At 34.9% G+C, this 13,252-nt stretch overlaps 1 protein-coding gene across 4 annotated transcripts in view; it reads left to right on the top strand.

Moving 5' to 3' along the window:
- Positions 1-12,793, top strand: part of LOC128241515 (uncharacterized) — a 28,045-nt gene extending 15,252 nt beyond the window's left edge. For 3 of the 4 annotated variants that reach the window (XM_052958478.1, XM_052958481.1, XM_052958480.1), the window contains exon 2: positions 10,560-12,793. In XM_052958478.1, coding sequence (XP_052814438.1) covers positions 10,563-12,656 — 2,094 coding nt within the window. In that variant the 5' untranslated portion in view covers positions 10,560-10,562 and the 3' untranslated portion in view covers positions 12,657-12,793. Of the gene's footprint in view, positions 1-9,554; positions 9,603-10,559 lie in introns of those variants that run through there. The other variant, XM_052958479.1, reaches the window with a different exon arrangement.
- The last annotated feature ends 459 nt before the right edge of the window (positions 12,794-13,252 follow it).

Genomic DNA, 13,252 nt, shown 5'->3' with positions numbered 1-13,252 from the left:
AACCTTAAAAAGGAGATAAGTTAATGGTGGTAGGTAACTTGAAATATGAGATACATTGAAAATGATAAGTAACCTTAAAAATGAGATACAGTGATGGTGATAGGTAACCTTATATATGAGATACAGTGCTGGTAAAACGTATCCTTTAATATGAGATACAGTGATGGTGATAGGTCACATTAAATATGAGATACAGTAATGGTGATAGGTAACTTTTAATATGAGATTAGTATATTTTGATAGGGAACCTTTAATATGAGATAAGTTTATGGTGATGGGTAACCTTAAACATGAGATAATGTTATAATAATATGTAACCTAAAAGTGAGACACAGTGAAGTTGATAGATAACCTTACATATGAGATACAGTACCGATGATGGGTTACCTAATATATGAGAAACCGTTATGGTGATATGTAATCTTAAATATGATATAGAGCTATGGTGACAGGTTACCGTGAATGTGTCATACTGTATAGGTAACTGACAACCTTAAATGTTAAATGCAGTGTAATAATTTGTTTAAAACGACCGCGCATGATCTCAAACTATTTCCTGAAGCGAGAGAATTGTATAATCCAATCTAATCTAACAAAAGATTTAAACAAAACATTATGAAACATATCCATTAAGACCAATTACATATTTGCTAAATGCGATCGTGTATCAATACCAATAGTAGCATTGAACGTTTATCGAAAACAATACGTTTAACATGAAACCAAACACTCCACAAAACATGACAGGAGTAAGTTTAATGTCCATACATTCCTATCAATCTAAGATATTATAACCCTAAAGTGTATTTCTAAGCAAGCCAATACATACATTTGACTTAAAAATTCTCGCCAATTTCAGACATTGATAACATTTAATAGTTTTACTGGTAGTAAGGTTATCGGGTGATTGTGTTCCATGTAAAACTCAATAAACGATGTATATTTATATTGAATTGACGTGTTAATATTCCTTTAATTGCGATTTTTGGGGTATATTTAATTTGTATATGCTAAGATGTGTGATATATTTTCAAACTTTAATACTTCGACTGTTCTTTTAAATATATATGTGGGGGTATAATGGGCTTAAACAATTTTGGTTTAGCTTGTCGGAGCCAGAAAAAGCTTGTCATGTTATCCTTATATTAGGCGCGTGCAGGCAAGGAAGAAAAATCAGTAATTATCAATAAGGAAGAATTAGATGTACATATCGTTAGTTAATGCAAAATATATACGCATACATATTGACAAATGACACGAAAATCTAGTGTTGATCGGTATAAAAATATTTTACCTTTACAATGGGAAATTAACTACAATTGTTTCTGTAATATATAATAACATTTCTTCTATAGTGTTTTTTTTTTTAAATATTGTGCAACCAAACATTTAATGAAATATATTTTTTCATGTATCTATATGCATTTTAAAGTAGAATGCCATTGTTTGGTTGCAGACAACAGTTAAAAACAAGTCGGATTAATTCTTGTCATGGCGAGTTCAATTATGTTGCATGAAGTGTCTTCTGTATTCAATGATTAATTTCATTTAACCAATATTGTGTTTAAAAGGCAAACAACGAGTAAACGGGAGGCGCACAACGTCAAAATAGAACAAACATGATAGGGGCCGGGGCTTGGGCGGCGAGTTCATTTTAAAACTTTACTCCTATTTTTCTTTAGAAAATGTATCCAAAGGAATAGCACCACCAGGTCGTTGTCACTTAAAATTACGGTTTATCGGAAACTTGTCAATTATGCACATTGCAATCGATAAAGGTATTGTCGTCGATGACTAGATAAATCGGAAAGTTATGACTGCCAAAACAATGGTTTCTATGTATCTAGTTTAATCATTTGTTCTTTTAAACGACTTTCTTAAGATACTGAAGACATCCAGCTAATTGTTTACGTATTTTTTATTCAATACTTCGTTGTTAACAGTCTTGTTTGTGTGTAAGGTGATCTTAATTCATTACATAAAACTATGTTTTACCCAGATTATATATTTGTCATGTTTTGGTCAGGATTTGTTTAAAAGGTTAAAGAAAGGTAAATCAATTCCATTTAATGAAGTTTGTGAATAAACAAGGTTCTTATCAAAATATGAGTGAAAGTTCTTGATGAGTTTTGTGGTATGTTTAGAAAAATACCTATTTGGTACATAAGGGCAAAAATTATTTATAAAGGATTCACCTTATGAAATCTTGGATTTAATAAGATTATTTTGAGAACTTTTGAAAAATTAATTTTGACAGTAGTTTTGGATTTAAACAATGTCTATATAGTGTGTCAAATTATGTGGACAGAATTTAACAATACCATGATCAGTGAAGATATTTTTTTGAGATTCATGGCCATTTTACTTTATGTAAGGTATTTGAACATTCACATTACTTATTTAAAGTTATTGTCGTGAACTTGTTAGTTTTTACAATTCGTTGTTGATTAAGATTATTCCTGGTTTGCCCTTTTCTGTAGCGTTAGTTGGTCGTAACAGTACTTAAATAAAACGGGCATGACAACATATGACAGACAGTTGTTTGGTTCTGATTAGCATATAACACAATAATTTTATTTTGAAGAAAATCGTAGCTTATTCAGGAAAATTATAGTTTAAATCTTGCTTGGTTTTCCGTGAATTCACTGCAACAGTTGTTTAAAGCACTTTGTATTTTTGCTCAAGCTTGTCGTGTATTTCAGGGTATGCTAGATTTGTAATCCAAACTGCAACTTCAACCGCGTTATTAAAACATAACAATATGAGCTGTTTTGATTGCGTGTTTGTGAGCATTTATCTATTCAAAACGGTTACAATGCATTTATAATGGTCGTTAGGTCGATCCCCGAACCTCGACTTCTTTATCAGTCATAAGGAAAATGATACAGTTGAAAATACCGAGTTATGTATTGGATAAAATTTTTTTCTCTATAATTATGTCAATAAATCCGTCTGTTTAAATGATTTTTCGATAATTATTGAGTCACCACATTGTGTGTGTGTGTGTGTGTGTGCACGTGTGCTTGTTTGTGCGTGCGTGCGTGTGTGCGTGCGTGCGTGCGTACGTGCGTGCGTGTGTGCGTGCGTGTGTGTGCGTGTGTGTGTGTATGTGCGTGTGTGTGTAGGTATGTGCGCGTGTGTGTTTGTGTGAGTGTGTGTGTGTGTGTGTTTTTGCAAATTGTGCTTGCTGGAAAGTATTTAACATTTAAATAAACGACCCTTACGTTTTCTTCAACATGTTAACAAGTGTTGTTTATTATAATTTGTTTGTACTGTAACCATTATTTGCATTTTTCAAAGTCTGTCTTCATTCAAGAGATCCGTTTAACTGATGCCAAAACATACTGACATTCCAGACATCCATACTTATCAAAAACGATCTTGTTTACAATTCTTTAATTAAACAAACACAACATAGCTAGAAACATTTGAGACTCGAAATTAGATGATGTATGCTATTTTCATAGGAATTATTTTTTTCTCCGGGAAATCCGCTATCCACTTATTCTTGTCTATCAAAAACATGCAAATCGCCTGGCGGGTAAGGTCCATATCGATTCCTCGAAATAGGAAAAGGGGAGAATATTTTAGTCAACATTTTACAAATAGATTTGTCTCCTTAATTCTAGTATCATTTGAACAATTACTTTTGTTTTATAAAAATAAGATTAAAGTGTGGTAAATGACAAAAAGCCATCTAGCCCATGTATATATTTTAATCACTCTAAATCAGATAGTGTAATCGACACTAGAAATAAAATCCTCCAGTGAATCCCCCGCCCCCTTATTGTTTCCCACAAAAGCCAAATGACTCTTCTCAACCAGTCGACGAGAGAATGGAATATTACCTTTGTGTCAAATTTGTGGAGGTAAATGGTAAAACTAATGAGGGAAATATCAAGGCACACGGTTTTATTAAGCAGGAAACCTGTATTGAAAGTAGACGGAAGCCATGAAATGTTATATTTTCTCGCAGTTTTATAGTTTAATCACACAGAGATAGCTTTAGTAACATATTTGTGTCTTATTAAGTTTAAAATGTTAAGATATTTACATACACGTACTTGAAATAAACATTTTCACACGTTTCCTTTATAAAATTACATCTTATAAAGGTTATGAAACTCTATAGGAATATAGCGCAATGGACGTACACCTTATTTCCCTTCTTATACAATATTTAGACTGTCTTCTATTGTTAATTTATCATTACGACCTCTATATGTTCACAGAAGAATAGTTAAGTGTTTTGGTAAACATTTGTATTTTACTAGAATAATCCACACTAAAAATAAAACCACGATGTTTCCTCAGATCAGCATATAATAATGATTATATCTAATTTTGTATCTTTTCCATTTTACTTCGTTAGTAAAGTAGAATTTCAAAATAGACTGTCAAGAAAACTAATAATATAATAATACTATATAGTGTAAAATCAATAAATATGATTGACGTTTGAAGCAAGATATTTCAGCCATGTTTCATTCCATTCATTTTGTTAAATGCTACACATAAGTTCTTCAGTACGTGCGTAATCAATTCGATATTATGTGTATAATCGGTTCTAAAGTTGTTCTATAATCAAGTTTACAGAATGTGTTTTATCAGTTCTACAGTATGTTTAAAATTAGTTCTACAGTGTGTGCATAATCAGTTCTGCAGTAAGGGTATAATCAGTTCTACAGTATTTGGATAATTAGTTCTACAGTATGTGCATAATCATTTCTACAGTATGTGCATAATCAGTTCTACAGAATGTGTTTTATCATTTCTACAGTATGTGCATAATCAGTTCTACAGTATGTGCATAAGCAGTTCTACGGTATGTGCATGATCAGTTCTATAGTATGTGTATAATCAGTTCTACAGTATGTGTATAATCAGTTCTACAGTATGTGCATGATCAGTTCTACAGTATGTTTATAATCAGTTCTACAGTATGTGTATAATCAGTTCTACAGTATGTGCATAAGCAGTTCTACAGTATGTGCATGATCAGTTCTACAGTATGTGTATAATCAGTTCTACAGTATGTGCATGATCAGTTCTACAGTATGTGTATAATCAGTTCTACAGTATGTGTATAATCAGTTCTACAGTATGTGCATAATCAGTTCTACAGTATATGCATAATCAGTTCTACAGTATGTGCATGATCAGTTCTATAGTATGTGTATAATCAGTTCTACAGTATGTGCATACTCAGTTCTACAGTATATGCATAATCAGTTCTACAGTATGAGCATGATCAGTTCTACAGTATGTGCATAATCAGTTCTACAGTATATGCATAAGCAGTTCTACAGTATGTGCATGATCAGTTCTACAGTATGTGCATAATCATTTCTACAGTATGTGTATAATAGGTTCAACAGTATGTGCATAATCAGTTCTACACTATGTGCACACATAGATCTACTGTTCTATTTCTGCATGATATCCCGTAACACAACCACGTTAATATGCGTAAACATCAGGTAATAAATGGGTCTTGATGAGATCAGCCTCTAAAAATGTTTTTTCCTACTTTATTACAAAGTGCATTACACAGATAGAAACAGTTGGTTAAAAGGATGATATATATTTTTTCATTTCCTTGTTTGTATTTCATTTTCAAAAATACTGCGGTTTTGGTGAATAGAATACATCATTTTTCATTGTATGGTAATGAATTAAAGCTTCCCTTTTTAAAATGGCCAGTGCTTATTCTGCATGGTATCCAATATTACAGTCATGAAAAGCATGTGTAAACATCACTTAATGAAATTGGTATCTGCACAAGTAACCCTAGAATAATGTTAAAAAGGCATGAGTATATACCAGTTACGCTTACTTGACATGTATCTGAAATTGGCATCACACATGTACTGATGTAACGTATACCGTACTTAATACAGACAAAAACATTAGATTATTTTTATTTATTTATTTTCCGAACTGTGGTGAAAATACCCCGGGAAATCACCGACCCTTCCTCCCTCTGTACCGAAATAATACAACTGTCCCGAGGCCCTGCCACCGAAGAAGCACTGGATATATTGTTTCGGATCAAATACTTTTCAAAAGAGTTAAGACACATAAATACTTACCACCAAACACCTGACGTCGGTATGGCGTGAATTCTGGTCATGATGTGGCCGACCAAAATACCACGTCAAGGCAACGTGGAAACTGTATATAAGTTGCTGTTATAGATATATTCATGGAGGTGATCATAGAACTCAAAACTAAGTATTTGCTGAGCTTGAGCTTCATGCCCGTATCTGTTCGTACACACAGCGCATCAAGCCCATCGTAGAGGGGAAATGTGCTAAGCGATGCAAAATAGAGAAAAAGTGGATACAAATGAAACATGTTATAAAATAGTTCAGAAAAGTAGATCCGAAAATTTAACCATGCTAGAAATTCTTATCTTGCCCACGGGCAAAAATAAAACAAGTACCTGTATGGACCTCCTTTTTAATGGTCATCACATTGTAATTAACTCCCTTGTTGAAAACTGTCGTCAGTAGCATCATTGAAACCATGTCATGTGGCAATATTTAGAATGTTAATTAAAAATTTCTCGCTTCAAATGTCACCATACAAACTTTTTCACGCACATCTCAAAATATATAATGCTTCACTCTCCTCAGAACTATTTAAAGACCGATTAGACTATTAACATAATCTGAAACACTGCGCGCATATCCATCACAACCACGAATTATCACATATCCATATGCATTTTTTTCACTACGCCCAAAAGAGTTCCAGCAAAAAAACTTTTTTACTGAATTTTGTTTAACTGAGGTTGAGGAGAAAGCATCTACTATAGCCGCTCGTGTAAGATAGGTTCAACCCAACCCTCGTGCAGGGTGTTTTGCGGAAACTCGGTAAACATCGTCTCCAAAATACACCCTACGCTCGGGTCGGGATGAACCTATCTTACACTCTCGGCCATGGAAGATACTTATAATCTTCCTCTATTATGATGAAAGTACATTGAGTCAAATATCACCTTGAGATGGTCATGACAAGTGGATTACCTGTATTAAACATCAGGCCAGTAAGTTAAAGGTCAAGGTGACCTTGACGTAAAATAATGGATTTAGCTGGAAAAACAAAACAAAAAATATTTTGCCCATTAACTTCATACTTGGTTTGCTTGTTGGTCTTGGTTAGTAGATGGCCCCTATTGCTTTTGAGGTCAGTAGGTCGAGGGTACCGTGACTTTCAGGTTTAAAAAATAATTTGGCGATCATCAGTCCGTACGTCATACTTATTTCCGCTCATTTACTAAAGAACGCTTGGACCCAGGAACTTCACATTTGGTACGCAACTTGGTCATGACCAGTGAACGACCCTTATGTTTGTTCGTCTCCAGTCCAAAAGTACAAATTTCATGTCATCATTAATTATTACTTACTTACGATACTACAATGGGGGAGACAAGCGCGTTTAGAAAAACGCAATCTCTAGTTTGCTTGGTCGCATCATTATAAGCCATGTGGATGAAAACGTTTTGATACTGAGATTTTCAAATCATGAAATTTATTAAATGCTTTTAAACACTAGTCAGCGACCCTTAAATATGTTCAGATATTTGATGAGAGTTGTTTTCGGTCTATCATCATCATTGTTATTGATGCTGTGTCAGGTCTACTATCACGCATATTTGCAGCTGAAAAATGAAACAAATATCTTACGTTGAGGTATACCAGACAGTCCCCTGTTATGGTTGAATAATGCAGTCTTATAGCTTTGCTAAAGTCATGTTTAAAGTTCTACTGCAGGTACCGTTTGCCGCTAAAAGGGCGTACATTACAATGCTTGCTCTTTTGTGTATGTATGCGTGTGTGTGTACGTGTGTGCATGCGTGCGTGCGTGTGTAAGCATTCATCTCTTCAAAACAACTACATTGCATTAACATGATGGCTGGATAGCGTATTAGTAGGCGCACTCGATTCAATTCAAGGCGCCAAGGGTTCGATTCCCGGCCTGTGTTCATGTGATTTCGGTTAGTGATCACCAGGCCGAGCGAGTGCATTTTCTTTTAACAAGTTGGTTTTCCATACATCACAAAACCTCAATATCGTGTTAAATCATGCCAACGAGAGTGATTAGTATAAATGTTCTTAAAGCTAGTTGTATGGGTATTTCAAACAAATAGTTTTAAATCCCTATTTCCTGTTTTCATTTTATTACTAACCCAAACAAAACATGGACCATTAACATATCAATTATTCCTCCTCAACTTTTATGAAAGTGAACATATGCCACACCAAACTGATGCTTCGTTCTGCGGATTAACCGCTCCCATTTTTTTGAAAATGTAAAACCTAATATTTTTATTTTTTGTGCGCCCGCTACAATATCTTATGTTCCCAGATTTTTTTGTGGTAATAATTGTTTTAAAGGCTAAAAAATAATCAATTATAATTTTCTAAGCCAGTTTAAGTGTTTTTGCAAAGGGAAGTTACCCCGATGCGCGGTGTTATATACTGCATATCGATTGGTTTCAATAAATTCAATCAAAATGGTGTCTTCCGGTATAAACATTATGGCTCGAATTTTGTTGGAAATGTAATCTTATTTTTGACAATGAATGTGTTTTGACCATACTGTAAGTCATTTTCATCGTTTCATAGCTATAATAACGCGTTATAAGTAATTCGTTTGGATGGAAATCGGAATGATGAACAATGACTCAATTAAGTAGTATATGATTTATTTCATAATACCAGTGACCAGAATTTTACCTTATAGCGTCGATGCTGAAGAAGACACCTTCACTTGAGAGGAACATGATTCATTGTTTGGTCTAAATTGATATATCAACGTCATTTTTGACCATATTCTGACAAAACAACAGTTTCGAACAAATATCTATTCACAAGTACCATGTTAACACTTTCCGGATAGACCAAAAAAAGGTAAGCTTAACCTATGTTTATGGCTACAAGACAAATCAGCCCCTTACCAATCGGCCCCTAGTTTGAAACGGTTACCTTTACGGCCCAATCCTGTTGACGTTTCGCCCCCTGATTACGGAGATGTTTCGGTCCTTATTTTTATTTTGTTTAATATTTTTAAATGTAAGAAAACCCCATAACATTTCATTTCATTTAAAGTTGTCTTGCTTTGAAGTAATCACCTCTGGAGATGCCCTTTAATTTGAATAATAATTAATGAAAACAGAAATCTGATGTCTATTTATCTATTTGATGTCTATTAGTGAATTTATAGATCCCATGTACAACTTCTTTTGAAATAACATTTGACAATTTTTATATTTTTCTTTATATTCAAAACAAAACAAATAAAAATTAAGGGTCCGAAATGTCTCTGTTGAAAATTAGTAAGGGGCCGAAATGTCTCGACACAATCTTATTTTTTTGGAGGGGGGGGGGGCAAAAATCCGAGGAACGAAATATTTATTTGGTGTGGCCCTATCTGTTTCAGATGAGTATCAAATGAATATTTAGTCAATACAGTGGAATGCTATAATACACCTTTGTGTATGTATGGGTTGAATTTCACCAGGTTATTTATATTTGGATCGTTAAGGAGAGACGTTCACATCTCACATTTAATAAAGGATAAATCTCCGGATAAATGTGAGTATAAGTCGGGATTGTTTGGCTAGTAATATTCTAGATATCCGGAACTGTAACAGTATATCTATATGAAATATACATGATATATATTTTCACAAAATATAAGTGTCCCTTTAATAGAGGTTAAGTTAGTCTACATGTGTGTTACAGATTGTCATTCGCGCATAATCTACATGTACTTATGTACATATGTGTCTTTTGGTTTTGTCAACGAAAACGGTGGATAAACGTTTTATCTGGCATTCATACATTCTAACAGCGTTTTTTGAAAAGATAACGCACAGAGTCAACTTCATTTAACAGACATTAACAAAAGTCTTAATTAGAAGAAGTTACGCTATAACTGTTTTATTGCACTCCTTGAAATATTTGCTAGCTAAGCCGTATATATTCAATTTTTGAATGTCGGTCTTGTTAAAAAGGATGTAGGCATGGAAAAGGCATTTTAATGCACCTCGATGAAATAGTTACTTTATCTAAATACACAAATTTAATGCAAAGAGTGTGTTCTTCTTATTTTAGTTCAAAATATTCAGAAAAAGAAGTACAAACTTCGTTTATTTTTTTGGTAAATTCTACTTTTACCATTCTTATACAAGCTCTGTCTGAGATTTTCAAAATAGTAATATATTTGTCAAACGAACATAAATAAACAGACAATGAAGCATGTTACGATTACCAATATAAAATACTGATTATTCTAATAAGATGACACACCTGAAATATGTCAGGATGTGTTATCACTTCAGTCACAGGCCCTTCTATAATTACATTCATACCTCTACTCATCACTAAGTATGAGTTGTTGCAGCCAGGGAATATAAACTATGTAGGATTTATTGAAAGAGTGGACAAAGACATTCGTATCTTTCGAGGTAATATAAAATCTTGAAATAAATAGAAAATAATACTACGTTTTTTTCTTTTGATTATTTGCATAATTGCAATCTATTTCAGATAATGAGCGAAGCGTTGGAGGATTCTAGGGCATGGTCTCTAAGAGTATCCCGGGCCTTAAATGACATCGGGGTCACCAGACGCATTGTAGCCAGGAGGAGGAGGACTTGGCTGAGAATAGAGGCAGTCAATACACTTTTATGTACATTAGTGGGTTCAGATAGGACAACGTACTTTTTTGGAAGTCAGAGCGAAGGAACTACTACTCTAGGAATGAAATCTGATGTTGATATATTATACAGTAAAACAAAACATGCAGTACTGTTAGACTGGAGAGAGTGGCAGATGGGGAAGTTCAATTTTCTTGTGAAAAAGACAGAGGGGTCCCCGCCCCAACACTGTTACCTCCAGAGACTGAGGCTGGACTGCCCTCTGCCAATGACAGAAGTTTTCGATCATGAAAATGTGATTGATTGTGAGGGCAATGTGTTCGTGCGAAATGATGTAGGAGATAATTCACTACAAACCCAAGCTGGGGTGAAACTGATATCACATGGACCATCGAGAAGTTTTGGTGACGATGTTGACATGGTTAGTGCATATCAATGTGCTAGGTTACCAGCAGAGTGTCAGTTCCTCTTTTATAGACCCCGCCCTGGACACTGGCCCACATCTGACATGTTGGTACAGGCAAGTCAATTTCCAGTATTTCTTGTGAAGCAAGGCTACCCGGACAGTCCTTATCATCAGCGGTTACTGGAATGGAGATTTTCTACATCTCTCATGGAACGGTTACTTGTATTTAGTTTCAATATAATACAAATTAAAGTGTATGTGTTGCTAAAAATGATAAGGAAATCATTTCTAAAGCAGTTCGTAGGAGACAATCTTAGCACATTTCACATTAAGACAGCCATGATGTTCACCATAGAGAGCTATCCGCCTGACATATGGAGGGAAGAAAACATTGTACAGTGCGCTCTCTACTGCATGACCACTCTGTTCAGGTGGCTAAAACTAGGCTACTGTCCACATTTCACAATCTCTGGGGTGAACCTGTTTGTGGGGAAACTGGGTAAACCTGAACTACACACCCTGTTGTCAGTTGTTGCTGACATCATGTGCGACAACCTCAGTTGTATAACCTTGATACAAATGGATGAATTAGGGGCCAGATTACAGCCGGTTACACGAGCTTTTCCTGGTAAATCACGACATGAGATAAACATGGAAATATGTGGACGTATGTGTAGGCAGTTTTGTTCTACCCATCAATATTTCCTATTCGAATTTCCAAATGGAATCGTAACATTGAGCAATCTTTACAATAATTTTAGTCGACTCAACATTCTTAACGACATGCTGCGTGAACCGAGCTTTGAGAAAGAAGCATCAACAATTATATTACGGTTTGTTGCAAACAAGTTAGCATCTGCCCTGGCCTCTGAGAAGTTACGCCTAAACCAACCAATCACAGGTGATATAATGCAGGTGTACTGTTTGTCCTTTGAATCTGACTTGCTGTCCAGCAGGCTGAAGTTTGCCTCTATGTTATACTGCAGCGGGCAGTATGAGGCAGCAGCTTCAGTGCTTAGTTACTGTGAGGGCCTGCTGGGGCCGCATGTGTGGCAGCACTGTGCCTGCGGGAGAGTACACAAACCTAGTCGGGCATTTCTTGTAAAATGTCTCAAAACTGAAAATGACCTTGAATTTCATAAAAAATCAGTTGCAAGTTGTATAATATTCACACACCTGGAAACATGGGTTGTGCCTGACCACCTTCTGTATGAAATGTGCAGAAAAACAACAAGCGAAGATGCTTTTATAATGGATAGCGAACTGCAGTGGATGAAATACGTGGTAATTGACTGCATACCATTTCTCTACTACCTTCAATATCTTACGTACAGGGAGCTTGACCAACCAGACAGGAAACACACTGCATTACAAAACCTAAATAACTACCTCTGTAACCCTGGAGGTGTGAGTGGACATGTTGAGACAGTGACAAATGTTCTTGGACACTGCTACGAGCTTGAAAACAGGCCGGATATGTTCTGGCAATGTTACACTCAGTCTCTACACAACCATCCAAGAAACAATGCTGCCAACTGGCATGTAATGAGATTGCTGAACCAACAGGCGAGGCAGAGATAGTGATAGATTAGAAGTTCTTAAAAATGAGAAGCACTATTATGACTGTTGTGTTGGATTTATTTACAAGTTCAAACTGACATTTTTCAATAAAATTCAAAGGAATATGTATTTCTATCACAATAAATTATCGATGAATTTGTGTTATTTTATCAGTCAGATTACTGTACTAAGTTTGGTTACTGTAAAAATATTCCAGTCGGATCTTCACTGCCACTTCACCTATAGGCTATAGTGATGATAAAGGATATTTAATAAGTTGGGGGATTTATGATTGTTTTACCGGGCCCCAATTACTCGAAACTTCCTTTTTAAAGTCCTTTATAACAGGATTAAGCTAATCTCACTATTTTTGTCGTACTATAAAATGTGTTATATTTACTTCTACAAGAATTTTTGGAAACTATATAGGAATAATCTGTATGATTATCAGAATAAACCATTTTTCATTTATCAAAATCCATTTAATGTGTGTATTCTGGCTAATTGAAATAAGCAACTTAAGCCTGTTAAGCTGATGAAGTTTCGAGAAATTTGGGCCAGATTCTTCAACAAAACGAGGATGTTTTTGTCGCATTGTGGCGATTCTGTGTTTTATC

Source organism: Mya arenaria, chromosome 7 (genome assembly GCF_026914265.1).
Source record: "Mya arenaria isolate MELC-2E11 chromosome 7, ASM2691426v1".
Lineage (NCBI taxonomy): Eukaryota > Metazoa > Mollusca > Bivalvia > Myida > Myidae > Mya > Mya arenaria.
This window is presented reverse-complemented; position numbering and strand designations above follow the sequence as displayed.